General features: G+C 48.7%; 1 protein-coding gene across 5 annotated transcripts in view; it reads right to left on the bottom strand.

The window, feature by feature from the left end:
- The window catches only part of LOC117005092 (ubiquitin-associated protein 2-like), a 222,010-nt gene that overhangs the window by 188,575 nt on the left and 13,682 nt on the right, over positions 1–19,753 (bottom strand). For all 5 annotated transcript variants that reach the window (XM_033076365.1, XM_033076364.1, XM_033076363.1 and 2 more), the window contains exon 2: positions 3,469–3,608. In XM_033076365.1, the coding sequence (XP_032932256.1) occupies positions 3,469–3,567 (99 nt within the window). In that variant the 5' untranslated portion in view covers positions 3,568–3,608. The remainder of the gene's footprint in view (positions 1–3,468; positions 3,609–19,753) is intronic.

Below are 19,753 nucleotides of genomic sequence, written 5' to 3' on the forward strand. Positions count from 1 at the left end.
CATTGAGATTCATTTCTTCTGTAAACCAACTTTTTTCAAGTCCGTGTTAGAAGACAAAAATATAGAAACCTTATAACACTATCAAATGAGTAACAATATCTTTAGTTTTCCTGTGTAAGGAGAAAGTTTAGAAACACAAGCAGGTGTGATATCGCTAACATTTATGCCAATGGATTGCACACAGAACTGAAGATCCAGAAGAAAAATAAAACCCAACAAAACCCCAAAAGATGCGTTTACTACAGAAACACCAAATTAGTGTCACAAAAAGTTTTGCTTTTTTTCCCCAAGTGAGTGTTTCTTCTTTGTTTTTAAGCCACCATTGTTACAAGTGACATTGTAGTATCCTATAAAACAGTATACAGTAATTTCACGAATACAAGCCGCAGCAATTTGACAAAAATTTTGGTGGAAACCCGGAAGTGCGGCTAATAGTCGGGGGCGGCTAATATGTGAATAATTTTCTGACATTTACAACCCCAGACGTGCCAGCCAGGGTGCCGATCCAAGCACCTGCCAGTAAAAGCCGGCATTCCGCGATTGTTACAGTGTTACTGTGTTGCCCTGGTTCCCTGCAGGCAGCACGGGGGGCAGGGAGAGAGGCGGGAGAGCTCTCTTCTTCCCTCCTCTGCCGCAGCCCAGGGGAGGACGGGGGGGGGGGGGGGCGCGCCGCCATTGCCGCGGTTCGGGGAGGACGGGGGGGGGCGCCGCCATTGCCGCGGTTTGGGGAGCCGACGGGGGCCCTGCGCCGCCATTGCCGCGGCCCGGGGAGGACGGAGGAGGGGGTTGCCACCATTGCCGCGGCTCGGGGAGCTGACGGGAGCCCCGCGCAGCCATTGCCGCGGCCCGGGGGGGGGGGAAGTGCGTGCCGCCATTGTCGCGGCTCGGGGAGGAGGGGTGCGCCGCCATTGCCACGGCTCGGGGAGCCGACGGGGGCCCTGCACCGCCATTGCCGCGGCCCGGGGAGGACGGAGGAGGGGGTTGCCACCATTGCCGCGGCTCGGGGAGCTGACGGGAGCCCCGCGCAGCCATTGCCGCGGCCCGGGGGGGGGGGAAGTGCGCGCCGCCATTGTCGCGGCTCGGGGAGGAGGCGGAGTGCTTTGTCTGCGCCCGCCGCCGGCACCACGGGCGTGGGAAAGCTCTGTCCCCGCCCGCCGCCGCTGCCGTAGGAGCGGGGGAAGCTCCGTCCCTGCCTGCCACCGTGGGGCAGCGCCGACCCGGGGTGACCGAGCCCAGTGGCAGCAGCGGGTGGCCCCGAGCCCAGTGGCAGTGGTGGCCGGCCCCGAGCGGTAGCACCGGGCTGGGCCACCTGGCCCCGTCAGCGGCCCCTAGCGGGCCGAGCCTGCACAGCCTTAGCTCAGTCAGTAAACCCCGCCCTCCCGCGGTTCTGTTACTAATTGCACGCGGGTCCTCGCTGCGAACGACAGAGCGGCTTATATTTGGGTGCGGTTTATTTATGGACAAAAACCGAAATATTTGCCAACACCCAGAGATGCGGTTTATACTCAGTGCGGCTTGTATTCGTGAATTTACTGTAATTAATTTTAATTGCAACTAAGAACATGGTAGCTAGCATCTTAAGACAGCTAGAACTTTATTCGACCTTACAAGATACATTATCTTTGCAGCATAACAGAGTGAAGGAAATTTTTAACAACTTTGAGCTACCAGAAAACAGAAGTATGCAAAACACAAAGTGACAGTAATAGGTCCGGATCTTAAAATAAAATAGTATATTTATTATCCAGAAACAATGAAAAAACTGTGATGTAATTTCTTAAATAACTTAAATTATGTTCAGTGTGACTATGACAATAAAATCTCCACTTGAGGAAGTAACATTATTCTACATTGAAAAAAATGAATCAGTGGTAATTGAATAGTATAATCCCACATGCTTTTGTTGATCTGTAAAGCATAAGGAGGGAGGCTCATCTGATCTAAACAATAAAAATATACGGTGCTTTAAAACATATCTGCTGTATATTAAATAATCATCTTTTCCACTGAAATGACCAAACCAATATCCATTATGCAAGAGGTAGAATAAGTGGATAAAATGCAGAAAAAGGTCTAAGACTTAATGCTTAAAATCAATGAATCACATCAGTTGCAAATATACCGTAGCAATAGGCAGTATAACCTCCCACTGAGAGCATGTCCCATCGGAGTAGTTGCTTGAGGACAGATAGAGATCCCACAACCTCTCTAATCCATGACAGTGTTTGTGGTAAACAATTTTTTTTCCTTTTAACAGCTGGAATTTCCAGTGTTCTAACATGTGCCATTATCTCTGAGGATGGCTTCACCTTTTCTATAGCCTTTCATGACGTATTTGAATAGAAGACAACCTGGCCTTGCCTTCTTAAGGATGAACAAATCCAGTTTCCTCAGTCACCACTCATTCATCCTGTGCTCCAGCCTCTCAACCATCTTCATAGCTCCTCATTGGACTTGCTCCCATTTGCCAATGTCTGCCTTGCGTTAGTGAACCTAAAACTGGGCAGAGTACTCCATTGCTGCCTTGCAAACATCAAAAAAGAGGAACCCCTCACTTCTGTCAACTTGCTCATTATATTCCTACACACTTACTTGCTATAAAGGAAAAACAAATTCAACTTCATTTGTTGAAAGTCACTTTCTAAACTTACACATTAGCACAAATCACCACTCTGCAAAGCACTGTAACACAAGGGCTTGAGTTCACATAATTAATATTGTAGAGAGAAGAGCCCCTCCATGTTAAAGATCAGTCTAGAAAATAAGACGATTTCCCATGGGAGCACCTCTAGTCTGAGAACTGAGGCAATTCTCGAATTGAATCAAATTTTGAAAAGTACCTGACAAAAGAATAATGAGTTGCCAGGAACAGAGACATTTTGCACTTTAACCCAGGCAAGCACACAACTATTCTGCTGCTGAGAACCAAGACACTGGGATAAGAGCTTAATTTCAGTCTTGCAGATACTCAAAATAACTTTAGTTTGCTAGTGGACAACTATCTTCATTTCACTTTGTGAAGGCACAAGAAGTTTAGGATTTTGTGACTTCTAAATATGCTGAATCATGCTGTAGAACACAACATGGATCTAATAAAGCTTTTCCCACCCACCCAAATTCCTCTACTGACCAGAAATTTTCTATTATAATGAGGTTGGCATATGAAAGAGCTGAGCTCTGAAGACACTAAGGTAACAGGACAGAAATCCTGACAGGGATAGGCATAGAATTCCTCACTCATGGGGAATGTTGCTGAAGAACACAAAGCTCCTACAGAGACAAGAATACAGGGACAACTTAATGCTGTGCTGAATAACTAAGCAATTAAAGCAAGATATCAAACAAACATACTTTTCCAAATATGACCATAGCCCCCCCCATCTTTTATCAGTTTTTACTGTCTTAGGGAAAAAACAAATCACTGCATGGTCACTTTCAACTCAAAGAAGATTATATAGGAGCACGTACCTGTACTACTTGTTTCTGTGGTTGTGTTGGTTGAGAGGTTGAAATTTGCATTTTGTCCCTAGTGCCCCGGGTACGTTCACTGCCCACTGAAGTCATCATATACAGTATATACAAAACAATGTATGTACAAAATAGAAAATCTGAAAGGAAAAAAAGAGTTAAGGCAGGGTACTGATTCAATACCCCAATAATATACAAATGTAGTAGATTGAACTACTCCTGCCTTTACCACAAACTCTATACAGAGACTCCCAAGAAAGCAGTTTCAATACACTATTTTTGGACTTACTGCAATCTTTACAGTAAAGGGGTAAATGAAATTAATAAAAAGCATTTCTGTAAGCTGACTTGGACCTGTCTAGATCTCTACTTCCAAACAACATCTGTATCTCACAGTTTTTCCCAGTTATTTAACATATAGACTTTTCTATCTGCTACTCTGCTGAAATTCCAGCTGCAGCTGGATCACTCCTTAAATTTCTTTAATATCTACTGTCTTGTTTTGATGCCTAGAATTTAACCACTCATACCCGCTCAGAATGCTAACAGAAAAGTCACATTCACAAACCAGGCCGCTCCTTTCTGCCCCATCATTAAACTGCTTTCCTGCACACATACGTGAAGTCATAGACAATGCCCGCTCTACTTCCCACTCTCATTCTCTCTTATAGAAAAATTATGATCCTTACCTTTAAATCAACCTTTGTAGTCAATATTTTTATGTTCTCCCTCACACTTAAAGGAATTATTTACAAAACTACCTATTACCCTGCTTTAAACATACATTGGTTGTATGGCAACAAAAGAAAACTCAAACCACACACACACACCAGTGCTATCCCATTTGTGGTAGTCAGTTTTCATTCTAATTCATTCTCTATCATTACAATTACTTTGAAACAAGAAATTTATTATTCCCCCAGTGTTTTTACAGCATCTGACACAAGGTTAATTGACAAGTATGGCATATAGTTACTATGATAATTGGAAACAGGTCTCTTGGTTGGTCAGGTCAGAGTTAACTGCCTGGTTTCTGTTCCATGATACTGGGAAGTAAAACCTGAAAATTTAGGGAACTAAGGACAACCTACAAGTGGTGTACCTGGGCATGAGGAGATGTGCAAACAAGTAGCAAAGTGCTTTTACTGCAGCCCCGATGTATGAATGTGCCTCAGCACACAACTTGTCAGGGAAGCAGCTTTAGTGCAAGCTGGTTAGCACTGAGTTTAGTGCACAATAATGATCAGATAAAAACTGAGCACACTGTTGTGATCATATGGACATGTTCAATACCCAACTGTTCACTGGCATTCACAAGGAATGGGTACTCAACAATTACAGTAAATTCACGAATACAAGCCGCACTGAGTATAAGCCGCATCTCTGGGTGTTGGCAAATATTTCGTTCTTTGTCCATAAATAAGCCGCACCTGAATATAAGCCGCTCTGTCGTTCGCAGCAAGGACCCACGTGCAACAAAGTTGCCAAATACTAACAGAACCGCGGCATGGCGGGGGGTTTACTGGTTCAACTAAGGCTGTGCAGGCTCAGCCCGCTAGGGGCTGCTGACGGGGCCAGGTGGCCCAGCTCGACGCTGCCGCTTGGGGCTGGCCGCCGCCTCTGGCTTCGCTCGCCCCAGCCCCGCTCACGCCGCGGCGCCGGTCGGGCACGGAGAGAGCGCCCCGCTCACGCCGCGGCGCCGGCTGGGCACGGAGAGAGCGGTCCGCTCACGCTGCGGCGCCGGTCAGGCACGGAGAGAGCAGCCCGCTCCCGCCACGGCGTCGGCCGGGCACGGAGAGAGCGCCCCGCTCCCGCCACGGCGCCAGCCAGGCACGGAGAGAGTGGTCCGCTCCCGCCGCAGCGCTGGTCGGGCACGGAGAGAGCGCCCCGCTCCCGCCGCGGCGCCGGTCAGGCACGGAGCACCCCCTGTTCCCGCCACGGCGGCCGAGGGCGGGGGCTGAGTGCCCCCCCTGCTCCCCAAGCCGCGGCAATGGCGGTGCGGGGCCCCCATCGGCTCCCCGAGCCGCGGCAATGGCGGCGCGGGCTCCCCCCTCCTCCCCGAGCCACGGCAATGGCGGCGTGGGTTCCCCCCCTCCCCCCGGGCCGCGGCAATGGCGGCGCAGGCTCCCCCCGTCTCTCCCCCGGCTGCGGCAGAGGAGGGAAGAAGAGAGCTCTCCCGCCTCTCTCCCCGCCCCCCGTGCTGCCTGCAGGGAGCCAGGGCAACAGAGTAACACTTTGTAACAATCGCGAAATGCCGGCTTTTACTGGCAGGTGCTTGGCTCAGTGCCCTGGTTGGCACATCTGGGGTTGTAAATGTCAGAAAATTATTCACATATTAGCCGCCCCCGAGTATTAACCGCACTTCCGGGTTTCCACCAAAATTTTTGTCAAATTGCTGCGGTTTGTATTCGTGAAATTACTGTAAACTATCAATCAACTCATCACAATTTGCGCATACCACAATAAGCAATGAAAAAAATAAAACCAAGCACCCTTAATAGAGAACATGACAGAGAGCACTAGCCTCTCTGAAAGACAAGCTAATAACTTCACCTATGTTTAAAAAGGACTGCAATATGATATTGGCTTTTGTATTCATATATTAGTTTCTGCATTTATCATAATTATTTAGATATAGTATCATATATACCTTTATTTAGCTGTTAGTATAACGTAATCTACCAGTTTAAGTATGTTTTGCACAGCTTATAGAAATAGTAGTGTGGTAAATATACGATATTATGGGCCTTAACTAAACACTGCATGTTAAAATACCTCTATGTAACCAAAACAAATGGTGTAAGGCAATCATGTTACCTCCCTTCTCCGCTGACTGAATTCTCTAAGTGATAACTGTGACACAAACCAGAGCACCAGAAGACAATTTTAAAATACCATGTTAAATTTAAAGAAGACATACTAAATCCTTATCAGAGGACATAAAACAGGATGGAGACACAAAAAGGAATAACATATATTAACTTGTCACATAAGATGTCATGCAGATAAGCCAGAGTATGAAGAAACCAAACAGAAGAATTCCCATAACATCAAACAGTTCACAAGATGTTTGAATAGTGTATGGCCTGTATGAATATGCATGTACCGCAGTAATGTAACAGTATAAAGATAAGGCTATCGGGGACTACTGGTATGTTCTTTGGCTGTTTGCCAGGAGCACCCCAGCGCTGGACTTTTGTCTCTTATTTTATTGCCTATTAAACTTTTTTAAAAAAATTCTGTAGTGTTATTCTGTTTTTCACAATTAGGAAGGTTCCACTGAGATAAACCCCTAGTCCCCGTGACTCTGGGGAGTCCCGAGTGGGGAACACCCTGCTGAGTTCCAGTGGCCCTCTCTGGGCTTCTCCTGCTACGAGGGACCATGGGTTAACCCTCCGTCAGTGGGATAAAAAAGAGACAGAAAAAGAAAAAGGTAGGTAAAACTCCCAAAAAAACCGCGGCAACTTTTAAATCTGTGCACAAAGACTCAGACAGGTAAGTATATTGTAAAAAGGTGTCTGGAGAAATCCGGGAAAGTGTGTGTGTGTGTGTGTGTGTGAAGCAGACGGGACAGTCCCCGATCTGCAAAGCGAATTGCAAAGTCCTAACCGCATTTCCGTCTCCTCACGAGGGGACCAGCTGGTGAAGGGACAAAGTGAATGCTGGAGACTGAGTGATAGCCTGGAATTGGGGAGGAATAGCTGCTTTGGGATTAAAAAAGGAATTAAAGAAACAAAGAAGACTGGAATTGCCTGTAATTTCGACTGCAGGAATCGTAATTCCAAAGTACTGCGCTTGACCCATATCTGACTGCCTTTAGGAATCTTGGCTATATTGAGGGTTGAGAAAGTTAAAAAGTTCGTGCAGTCTGCAAAAGGTGAGATGCTGAGAACCTGGAACCCCAATATACCCTTGAGGCATGAATGGTTGGGCTGATCTGGGGTGTTATAGTGCTAAGCAGAAAACACTTCTTGAGAGATCTGAAGAAACAGATTAAGTCTACTTGATAACAGGAGGAGCAAAACCCCTGTAGTAAGGTATATGTACAGAGAGATGAGGAAAAAGCAAAGACAAAAGCTAAGGTAATGGGAGCTCCTATAGCCAAAGGAAACCACAGGACAAAGATCCACTTCTTTAAGGAGGTGAGGCCCCAATTAAGCCAAAACAAGGGGGGAAGGATGGTCAGGAAAAGTTTAAGGTCAACAAAGCTCCCTGGGGAAGGGGCCCTAAAGAGGAGAGAAGGGAAGTGAACATCCGGGGCATAATCTGTCACTACTGCAAAGAAATTTGACACTTAAGGCAAAGTTGCCCGCAGAAAGAAAAAGATATGAAAGTTTTTAGTGAAGCTCGAGAAATTGACAAATAGGGGGGTCAGGGGCTCTATCTCCTGAGGTCAAAACATCAACAGGAGCCCTTGATAACTTTAAAAGTAGGTCCCCAGGAGGAGGAACTTGAATTTTTAGTATATATGGGGGCAGAGAGGGCATGTATTAGTAAAATTCCAAAAGGGTGAAAAAAGGCAGGATACCATTCAAGTAGTAGAGGCAAAAGGGGAAGGATTTAAAGTGCCAGTTATAAAACATGTGATATTTGAAGGAACAAACAAGATGGAAATGGGAGACGTTTGACATGTACTGGAAGCAAGATACAATTTGCTAAGGAGGGATTTACAAGTACAGTTAGGCATCGAAGTGCTTCTAGAAGAGAATGAAATGGTAATAAACTCCACCCATTAAAAGAGGAGGACCAATAGCAAATTGAAGAATTAGTGTGGACTAAGTCTGGGAATAGGGGCAAGTTAAACATAACCCCTATAGTAATTAAAATCACTAACAAAAATTATCCAATCTGAGTATGGCAATACCAACTCTCATTAGAAGAGAGAAAAGGGTAACAAACAGTACAGTAATTTCATGACTATAAAGCGCACCCTTTTGAATAAAATTTTCCCCCGAACCTGGAAGTGCGCCTTATAGACCGGTGCGCCTTATATGATGTACAAAGTTGTGACATTTGTCACCCCGGAAGTGTGAGTCATGAGACGAGGGGGGAGCCGGTAGTGCCACGGTAGCCGGCTGGAGGCGGGCCCATGGCACCGCCCCTGCCGGGTGGAGGCGGGCCCAGGAGCCCGCAGCACCACCCCTCCCTGGTCCAAGCGGGACCAGGGGCCCATGGCTGCCGGGTGAAGGCGGGCCAGGGGGTCCGCGGCACCGCCCCTCCCGGGTCCAGGCGGTCCCGGGGACCCATGGTTGCTGCGTGAAGGCGGGCCAGGAGGCCCGCGGCACCACCCCTCTCGGGTCCAGGCGGTCCCAGGGGCCCATGGCTGCCGGGTGGGGGCGGGCCCGGGGGCCCATGGCTGCCGGGTGGAGGCGGGCCTGGGGGCTCACAGCGCCACCCCTGTCGGGTGGAGGCAGGCCCAGGGGCCCATGGCTGCCGGGTTGAGGCGGGGCCTCGGCCAGCAACTGCACGGGGGGGCGCTGGGGGCAAAGCCTCGCTGCAAAAAATAAAGTGCGCCCTATAGTCCAGTGCGCCTTATATGATCTACAAAGTTGCAAATTTTGCCGACTCCCGGGGGGTGCATCTTATAGTCCGGTGTGCCTTATGGTCGTGAAATTACTGTAATTCAGGAATTAATTGAGAATGGAACTTTAGAACCATGCATGTCTCCCCACAAAACTCTTATATTACCAGTAAAAAAATCAAACGGGACATACAGGCTTGTCCAAGACTTGACAGAAGTGAACAAACAAACTATAGATTGATATCTGGTGGTACCTAATGCTTATACACTATTAAGCAAAATTCCTCCATCACACCTGCCACGGGCCCAGGCACTCCTGGCCGGCGTTGGCCGGCGCAGCTCGGCTTGCAGTTCGGACGCCACGGCTGGTGCTGGTTTCCTCCCCGTGCCTGGACTGCGGTCGCCGTCGGCTCCTTCCCCCCGCAACGCCACTGGCTCCTTCCCCCTGCACCGTGATGCTGTGATGCTGTAAGTGCAAGTCGCGCCGCGATCCCGTCAGCCCGTGCTGCCCCAGCGCTCCGAGCTGCGCTGCGATGCTGTAAGTAGAACCCTCACCGCGATCCTGCCAGCCCGTACTGCCGGAGCCCTGTGCCGCCCCCGCACTGCGGGAGCCCCGTGCCTCGGCACCCCTAGCACAGTGGGAGCCCCGTGCCACAGGAGCCGTGGCCACCCCGAGCCAACCCGTAAGTGGGAGTCGCGGCTGCCCTGAGCCGCGGCAGCATTGGCACTGCGGGAGCCCCGAGCCCAGGCTTCCCGTGGCGCCAGGATTGCCGCGGCATGGGGCTCCCGCAGCGCCGAGGTTGCTGCGGCTCGGGGTGGCCACGGCTCCCACTTCCAGGTTGGTAAATTTCGCAACTTTGTACATTATATAAGGCGCACTGGACTATAAGGTGCACTTCCGGGTTCGGACAAAAATTTTAGTCAAAATGGTGCGCCTTATAATTGTGAAATTACTGTAATCATAAAAAAAAAAATTCCCTCACAGCTGGTCAGCCCAAGCATGCAAGTTATATGCTTTTGTTGGGGGTTGGGTTTTTTTCCCTTTTCTCTCTGGGGAATTTTTCCCATTATGATGTTAAGAAAGTTGTTGGTTACACCTTAGCACAGATAACAAGTGATTGGGGCGGGGGTTGTAAGAGACAATCCGAAGATTCCCTCATCTGCCTCACAGCCGTCACAAAAACAAAGACCCCAGGGACCACATTTATTATGGACAGGAGTTCTGGCCTGGTCGAGGTGGATGCTTGCCAAGTAACAGTTTGCAGGTGTGCTTCCTATACCGCCACGGTACACGGCTTTCGAGCAGGCACCAGATGGGAGCAGCGTGTTCTGCACCTTTACACCTGCTTCTTGGAGCAACGGGTCTCCTCACAATAGGCGCCAAGTCTCCCCACCTTTTGGCCAGATGTTACTTGCTTTGGAAAAAGACTATAAAAAGTGACTTTCTGCAGCAAACTTTTGAGATCTCCCCACAGAAGGAAGACACGGCTATTGGCAGAAGATCACAAGGACAGCGTCCCTTCTGTTGGTAGTTATTCCCCACCCCCTCTTTCTCTTTACTTTTTATCTCTCCCTATCTCCCCTCTATCGCATAACTGTGTTGTTAACACTCAATAAAAGTGCACTGCTGTTTGTTGTGAGTAAACTGAAGTCCCTTGCTATGTGCCTTTTGCACCCCGAGATCAAATCATCACGACTCCCGCCTCTATTAGCAGATTGTGATGGGAGGGAGGAAGAACACCACGAGACCAGGGTGGGGATAAAAGAGGTGGGGACAGCTACGCTCTCTCTCTCCTTCTCTCACTGGTAGAGTCAGAGGAAGATGGCCAGTGCTGCTACCTACAACCCCTCCTGCCATCACAACACTGGGAGCCATGTTCTCTGCTGTCGAACACCGCAATTCTGCCTTCTCGCTTCAGTCTGCTCCCTACGGGCACCCAACTGAGCACCACAACCAACACCATGAGTGGAGGAGTCCCTCCTCCATCCCTCTAACATGTGGGCAGCCGCTGCCATCACACCAGTCCTCTGCAGCTGCGCGGGATCGGCCTTGCCCCCACCACCGGTAACTGAACACAGAGAGAGGGTGTCTGTGGTCAAAAAGGACTAGAACTGAGTTACTGTTCTGTTCTGTTGTTAATTTTCATAGCGGTGGTTGTTTTTGTTTGTCTTGTTAGATATATTAGTAAAGAAGATGTTATTTCTATCCCCATATCTTTGCCTGAAAGCCCCTGATGCCAAAATTATAATTTGGAGGGAGGGGGGTTTGCACTCTCTCTCTCAGAGAGGGGGCTCCTACCTTTCCTGGCAAATACTGGTCTTTAAAACCAGGACAGATTTTGGTACCCAACATGGGGCCTGAGAGCATTGAGAGGAGGGTGAAAAAAGGAAAAACAGCTCTTGAGTTACCTAAGTTTTTGTGTTAGGTGGCACCATGTTGTCCAGCTTACCCTGGTTTGAGCTCTACATGGTCACAGCTATATCTCCCATTTGCAAGCCCATATTTCAACATGGGTGCCATGACTAAGGAAACACTAACCGAAGGAGCTCTGCTAAAGTGAAGGTCGCCTCAACCTCCAATGCCCAAGGCGCCGGGTATTACAGAAGGGAGGATAATCTGTCAGACCCACTTGAAGGAACCTCTACTATGTATTTCCAGGAAAGAAATAATAACTTGCCTCTAGCGAAGGAAAGGCATGGGAAAACTGAGTCTTTTGGACTGTGTGGATCCGATGGCCTGGCATATCAGAGCCACAGAAATATGAGGCATTAGTTGATACTGGTTCACAGTGTACCTTAATACCATCAGGACATGTAGGGGAAGAACCCGTTTCCATTGCTGGGTGACGGAGGGATCCCAGGAATTTACTTTGTTGGAGGTTGAGGTAAGCCTGACTGGGAAGGAATGGCAGAAACATCCAATTGTGACTGGCCGAGAGGTTCCATGTATTCTAGGCATAAACTTCCTCTGAAACTGCTATTACAAATACCCAAAGGGACTCAGGTGGACTTTTGGAATAGCTGCTGTAGAGGCGGAGGGCATTAAGCAGAAAACCCATTGGCAGTGGGACTCCTGAAGGTGAAAGAGTAACAAGTGCCAATTACCACTTGGACAGTGCATCGCTGGCAGCACCGGATGAATCTGAAACACTAATCTTAACGAAATGAGGATTTTAGTTAAAAGTTAGAAGAAACTGGGCTTGAGATAGTTACCTGAAACTTAAATATTTGATTTCCTGTCAATTTATGTTTGCTTAGCTGTGCCTGCAATGGAAAAGGATGAAACTAGTAGGCAGGTCCAAAGAATACAAACAATTGCAACCAGAAACATATTCTTTGCAAAACTGGAGTTGCCCCAAAAGCTATTTGTATTGCCATTGATAGAAAAGGTCGAGAGTTCAGGGCGAGGAAGACTCATCTTACTTCCTCCTTTTAAGATCCCTCCCCACAAAAATGACCCCAGAAGTAATTCAAGAAGCCAACCACACATGCTTAATAGCTATTTAAGCTAATTACCATAGGAAGTGGGGGATGGGAGAGGCTGGTATTATGAATATGTATTTGTTTGAACCTTTTGACAATAAATAGACTTTGTGACCACCTGTAATTTTGCAGTGCGTATTAGGTGGCTACCCCACACTGCTGCCCAGCGCTGAATAAAACATAGACTTTCTAACTTTAAATTGTTAGAGTCTTTTGTCCATCACAGTTGAGTATCGGTGTTAGACCAATACAGTAATTTCACGACTATAAGGCGCACCCTTTTGACTAAAATTTTGGTCCGAACCCAGAAGTGCGCCGTATAGTCCGGTGCGCCTTATATAATCTACAAAGTTGCAAAATTTGCAAACCCGGAAGTGCGAGCTGCGAGCCGAGTCAGGAATTGCGGGAGCCGCGGTTGTCGGGCGGGGGGACGCCGGGACGCGGCGCAGCTGCCGGTCGGGGGGATGCGGCGCGGCCACCGGTCGGGGAGAAGCAGGGGGAAGTGGCAACAAGCGGCATTGCTGCCGCCGGCCGCAGGGAAGCAGTGACAAGCGGTGGTGCAGCTGCCCACCGCGGGGAAGCGGCGACAAGCGGTGCAGCCGCTGTTGCGGGAAAGTGGCAAGAAGCGCCGCTGCGGGAACCGGCGAGAAGCGCTGCCGCCGCCACTGCGGGAAAGCCGCGAGAAATGGCAAGAAGCGCCGCCGCCGCGGGAAAGTGGCGAGAAGCGGCTAGAAGTGCCGCCGCCACCAGCTGGGGGAAAGCTGGGATGCAGCGTGGCCGCGTGGTGGGAGTTGGGAGCTGTGAGCCGTGCCAGTCGGCGCTGGGGGCGGGCGGGAGTGCCGAGGCCCGCTGCCCGGGGAGGGCGCCTGGGGTTGCGTTTAAAGGCTACACCAATCTTTGAAAAATGTTTGAAAATTGAGTATCTGCCAGTAATTTGTGACTTTGTTGCACGCCGCGTGGCTCCTCGTTGCAAAAAAAAAGGTGCGCCTTATATGATCTACAAAGTTGCGAAATTTGCTGACTCCCAGGGGGTGCACCTTATAGTCCAGTGTGCCTTATGGTCGTGAAATTACTGTACTCATATTTTGGTAAATCAAATCAGGATGCCATGATCCCCAACCACAAGATGGTCCGTGAGCTAGAGAGCCAAGGGGTGGTCAGCAAAACCGACCCATCCTTCAACAGTCCGATCTGGCCTGTGCGCAATCTCTCAGAGAATGGAAATTGACTGTGGACTACCATGTATTGAATAAAGTGACTCCACCACAGAGGGTTGATGTGCTGGAAATGTTGGAGCTCAAATACGAGCTGGAGTCCAAGGCAGCAAAGTGGTACCCCACCACTGACACTGTCAATGCATTCTTCTCCATTCCTCTCGCAGCAAAGTGCAAGCCTCAGTTTGCTTTCACCTGGACTGGCGTGCAGTACACCTGGAACCGACTGCCCCAGGGGTAGAAACACAGGCCCACCATCTGCCATGGACTGATTCAGGCTGCGCTGGAAAAGGGTGAAACTCCAGAACATCTGCAGTACATCAGTGACATCACTGTGTGGGGGAACACAGCAATGGAGGTATTTGAGAAAGGAGAGAAGATCATCCAGATTCTGCTGGGAGCCAGTTTCACCATCAAAAAAAGAAAACTCATAGGACCTGCCAAAAAAATCCAGTTCCTAGGAGTAAAGTGGCAAGACAGACGGCATCAGATCCTCACTGAGGTCATCAATAAGGTCACCGCAATGTCTCCACCAACCAGCAAGAAGGAAACACAAGTTTTCCTAGATGCCATAGGCTTTTGGAGAATACACATTCCTGAGTACAGCCAGACTGAGAGCCCTCTCTACCTGATCACCCGCAAGAACGATTTCCACTGGAGCCCTGAACAACAACAAGCCTTCGCCCAGATCAAGTAAGACATCGCTCATGCGGTAGCCCGTGGTCCAGTCAAGAGGCGACCAGAGGCGAAGAATGTGCTTTACTCTGCAGCTAAGAACAAAGGTTTGCCTTGGAATCTTTGGCAAAAGGTGCATGGGAAGATTCGAGGCCGACCTCTGAGATTCTGGAGCTGAAGATAGAGAAGGTCCGAAGCCAACTACGCACCAAAAGAGAAGAAGATCTTGGCTGCCTATGAAGGAGTTCAAGCCACATCAGAGGTAATTGGCATGAAAGCACAACTCCTCCTGGCACCCCGACTACCAATGCTGAGGTAGATATTTAAAGGAAAAGTTCCCTCTACCCATCACGCCATCGACACCACATAAAGCAAGTAGATTGCCCTCATCATGCAATGCGCCCGTATTAAAAACCCGAATCACCCTGAGATTTTGGAAATAATTCCAAACTGGCCGGAAGGTTAAAATTCTGGTCTCGTCAAAGAAAAAGAGTAGGAACAAGTGACCCAGGCCGAAGAAGCCCCACCATACAACCAACTGCCAGCAGACGAAGCATGCTATGTTCTTTTCACCACTGGTTCCTGACACATCGTGGGGATAAACCGTAAGTGGAAAGCAGTCGCATTGAGTCCCACACAACAGGTTGAACAAGCTACCAAAGGAGAAGGTGAATCAAGTCAACTTGCTGAACTCAAAGCCATTCAGCTGGTCCTGGACATTGCTGAAAGAATGAAGTGGTCAAAGTTCTACCTCTACACTGATTCATGGATGGTAGACAATGCTCTGTGGGGTTGGCTGGAAAGGTAGAAAAAAGCTGATTGGAAACATAGGGGAAAACCAATCTGGGTTGCTGGTGAGTGGAAAGACATTGCCACTCGGGTAGAGAAGCTACCTGTGAAAGTTCATCATGTAGATGCCCATGTCCCCAAAAGTCAGGGTAATGAGGAAAACCGACGTAACAAGCAGGTAGATCAAGCTGCAAAAACAGAGGTGTCACAGATAGACTTAGATTAGCAATGCAAGGGAGAGTTGTTCCTGGCTTGATGGGCCCATGATGCCTCAGGTCATCAGGGCAGAGATGCCACCTCTACATGGGCACGAGACCAAAGGGTGGATCTAACCATGGACAATATTTCTCAGGTTATCCATGACTGTGAGATATGTGCTGCCATCAAGTAAGCCAAGCGGGTAAAGCACTTCTGGTATGGAGGGTGGTGGTCCAAATATAAGTACAGGGAGGCCTGGTAGATTGACCACATCACACTGCCTCAAACGTGCCAAGACAGGAGCTACATGCTGACCATGGTGGAAGCCACCACTGGATGGTTAGAGACCTACACTGTGCCTCATGCCACTGCCCGGAACACCATCTTGGGCCCTGAAAAACAAGTACTTTGGAAGCGTGGTACCCCTGAGAGAATTGAGTCAGACAACAGAACTCATTTCAAGAACAGCCTTATAAACACCTGGGCTAGAAAACATGACATAGAGTGGGTGTACCATATCCCATACCATGCACCAACGGTTGGGAAAGTCGAACGGTGCAATGGCCTGCTTAAAACCACCTTGAAGGCACTGGGTGGGGGGACTTTCAAGTACAGTAATTTCACGACCATAAGGCACACTGGACTATAAGGTGCACCCCCCGGGAGTCGGCAAATTTCGCAACTTCGTAGATCATATAAGGCGCACCGGACTATAAGGTGCACTTTTTTTTTGCAGAGAGGAGCCGCGCGGCGCGCAACAAAGTAATGAATTACTGGTAGGTACTCAATTTGCAAACATTTTTCAAAGATCACTGTAGCCTTTAAACGCAGCCCCAGGCGCCCTCCCCGGGCAGCGGGCCCCGGCACTCCTGTCCACCCCCAGCTGGCATGGCTCACGGTTCCTGGCTCCCACCGCGCGGCTGCACTGCATCCCGGTTTCCCCCCGGACGGCGGTGGCGGCGTTTCTTGCCACTTTCCCGTGGCGGCGGCGGTGCTTCTCGCCGCTTCCCCATGGCTGCGACGCTACTCCCCATTTCCCCGCGGCTGCGCCACTTGTCGCTGCTTCCCCGCGGTCGGCGGCGGCTGCGCCGCTTCTCCCCGCTTCCCTGCGGTGGCGCCTCTTCTCGCCACTTTCCCGCGGCGGCAGCCATGCCGCTTGTCGCCGCTTCCCCACGGCTGCGCCGCTTGTCACCGCTTCCCCGCGGTCGGCATTATATAAGGCACACCGGACTATAAGGTGCACTTCCGTGTTCAGACCAAAATTTTAGTCAAAAGGGTGCGCCTTATAGTCGTGAAATTACTGTACTGGGAGAGTAATCTACCAAAGGCCACATGGTTAGTGAACACCTGAGGTTCCACTAACCGAGTAGGCCCTGCCCAATCTGAGCTCTTGGGAACACCAGATGGAGATAAGGTTCCGGTGGTACACATGAGAAGTATGCTAGGAAAAACTGTTTGGGTGAATTCTGCCTCCAACAAAGACAAACCCATCTGTGGGGTTGTCTTTACTCAAGGACCAGGCTACACCTGGTGGGTGATGCAAAAGGATGGAGAGACCCGATGCATAGCCCAAGGAGACCTTGTTTTGGGGTGAACTACCTATAATACTGTGCCTGTATCTGTAACTGCATATATATATATAATTTACAGGTTTAAATTAAAACTAGCATGTTGGCAAAGGAAATGAGATTCGGGGTGGATAATGTTGGGGGTTGGTTTTTCCTTTCATCTCTGTCTGTGGCATTTTTTTTTCCTATTCACATGCTAAGAAGCACTGATGGCTAGGTCCTAGCACTGATGGCCAGTGACAGGGGGAGGGGGAGACTGGGAGACTCCCTGGTTTTGTTGGGAGTTTCTCTCGCGGGGTGGGCGGGGGGCAGGAGGAAAAAGGGGGAACACCGCAAGATGAGAAGCAGGTAAAGGAAGGTGGGGGAGCAGTTGTTGGCTCTCGCTCACTTTTGGCTCTTGGAGGAGGAAGGCCGCTGGAAAACCTCGCCCCACCATCCCAACGCCGGGAGCTGCCTCTTCTGGTGTTGGACCCCGCACCCCTGCTAGGACACTCTCCTGCTTCAGTTTGCTGTCTCCAAGCATCCTGTTGGAGAACCAGGACTGACACTGCTCCAAGGATTTGTGAGCAGAGTCTCTCCTCCACCCTTCCCATCTGGGACACAGCCGCCATTATCCCCAGCACCTGTGCAGCTGCGCAGGCATGCCTCAGCTGCCCCATCCACTGGGAGCCAGCTGGCACACACTGCCAGGGGTGATGGTAACTGCACTCCAGGGGAAAAGTGCCCACAACCAAAAGAACTGTTACTGGGTTCCTGTCCTGTTTGTTGTTAATTTCATAGTTGTTGTTGCTTTGTATGCCTTGTTATATATATATGTATTAGTAAAGAACTGTTATTCCTAATTCCCATATCTCTGCCTGAGAGCCCCTTAATTTCAAAATTATATTAATTCAGAGGGAGGGATTTACTTTCTCCATTTCAAGGGAAGGCCCTGCTTTCCCTAGCACACCTGTCTTTTCAAACCAGGACATCTTCTCACACAGCACGCCCATATTAGAAATCCAAATCGCCCTGTGATTCTGGAAATTATAACAAACTGGCCTGAAAGTGAAACTTTTGGATTATCTTCTGAAGAAAAGAAACAAGTGACATGTGCCAAGGAAGCCCCACCATATAACGAGCTACCGGAGACTAAAAGACTATATGCCCTCTTCACTGATGGTTCCTGCCAAATTGTAGGTGCTAACTGGAAATGGAAAGCTGCAGTATGAAACCCCAGATGACGAGTTACACAAACTGCCGAGGGACAAGGTGAATCAAGTCAGGTCACTGAGTTTAAAATCCTCCAGTTGGCTTTGGATATTACCGAACGAGAGAAGTAGTCGAGCCTCTACCTCTACACCGACTCATGAATGGTAGCTAATGCTCTGTGGGGATGGCTGGATCGCTGGAAAAAGGCCAACTAACATCACAGAGGGAAACCCATCTGGGCTGCTGAGATTTGACAGGACATTGCTGCCTTAGTAAAAAAGCTGACCATGAAAGTTCGGCGCACGGATACGCACGTACCCAAAAGTCAGACTAATAAAGACCATCGCAACAAGGAACAAGTAGACCAAACTGCCAAGGTGAAAATATCACAGGTAAATCTAAACTGACAACACAAAGGAGAATCATTCCTAGCTCATTGAGCCCATAATCCTTCTGGTGATCAGGGGAGAAATACTACATATCAATAAACCCGCAACCAAGGGGCGGACCTTACTATAGACAACATCTCACAGATCATCCACAACTGCGAAACCTGCGCTACAATCAAACAGGTCAAGCGGGTAAAGCCTCTGTGGTACAGTGAACGATGGTTAAGATACAAGTATGGGGAAGCCTGACAAAATGACTACATCACCCTTCCCCAAACCCACGAAGGCAAGCACTACATGCTGACCATATTGGAAGCAACCACAAGATGGTTGGAAACCTACCCTGTGCCTCATGCTACCACCCAAAACATCATCTTAGACCTAAACAAAGTCCTCTAGAAACATGGTACCCCTTAAAAATTAAGTCAAACAACAAAACCCATTTTAAGAACGGCCTTATAAACACCTGGGTCAGAGAACATAGCATTGAATGGATATATCATATCCCTTATCATACACCAGCTGCCAGGAAAGTTTAATGGTACAATGAACTCCTTAAGACTACCCTAAAGGCACTTCACAGGAGAACCTTTAAAAATTGAAAAATAAACTTAACAAAAATCACCTGGATAGTCAACACCCAAGAATTCATCAATCGAGCTAGTCCTGCCAAGTCTTAACCCCTGCACACAGTGAATGAAGACAAAGTCCCTGTGGTACACATGAAAGGTATTTTAAGAAAGACTGTTTGAATTAATCCCACCACAGGCAAAGGCAAACCCATTTGTGAGATTGTTTTTACTCAAGGACCTAGTTACACTTAGTGAGTAATACAGAAAGATAAGAAAACCCATTGTGTACCACAAGGAGATCTAATTTTAATTAAGAACTGTGTGTAAGGTTTCATTCTGTATTTTATATATATATATATATCTGTCAGAGAGTATTAGTTTGGGTATGATGTAGATGGTAATAGAACAAGGGGTGGATTATGTCCTAAGTTACAATGTAAAGATGTGCCCAAAAGTATGTATTGTATCACCATCTTCATGAATTGTTGAAACCAGGAGGGGGAGTGTTTTCCTTGCCTCCTTCCCCTGGACTATCTCCTGTTAATGGGCCCATCAATGCATTGCCGCATGACTCATAGGTAACTCCCTCCAGGAGCCATTTCTGTTTAATGGGCAATCAAGGACCCACCACATGACTCATAGAATGACATCAGCCAATTGTGTGATGCTCTATCCAGGGGAGAGG

Source organism: Catharus ustulatus, chromosome W, assembly GCF_009819885.2.
Source record: "Catharus ustulatus isolate bCatUst1 chromosome W, bCatUst1.pri.v2, whole genome shotgun sequence".
In the NCBI taxonomy this organism is placed as follows: Eukaryota; Metazoa; Chordata; class Aves; order Passeriformes; family Turdidae; genus Catharus; species Catharus ustulatus.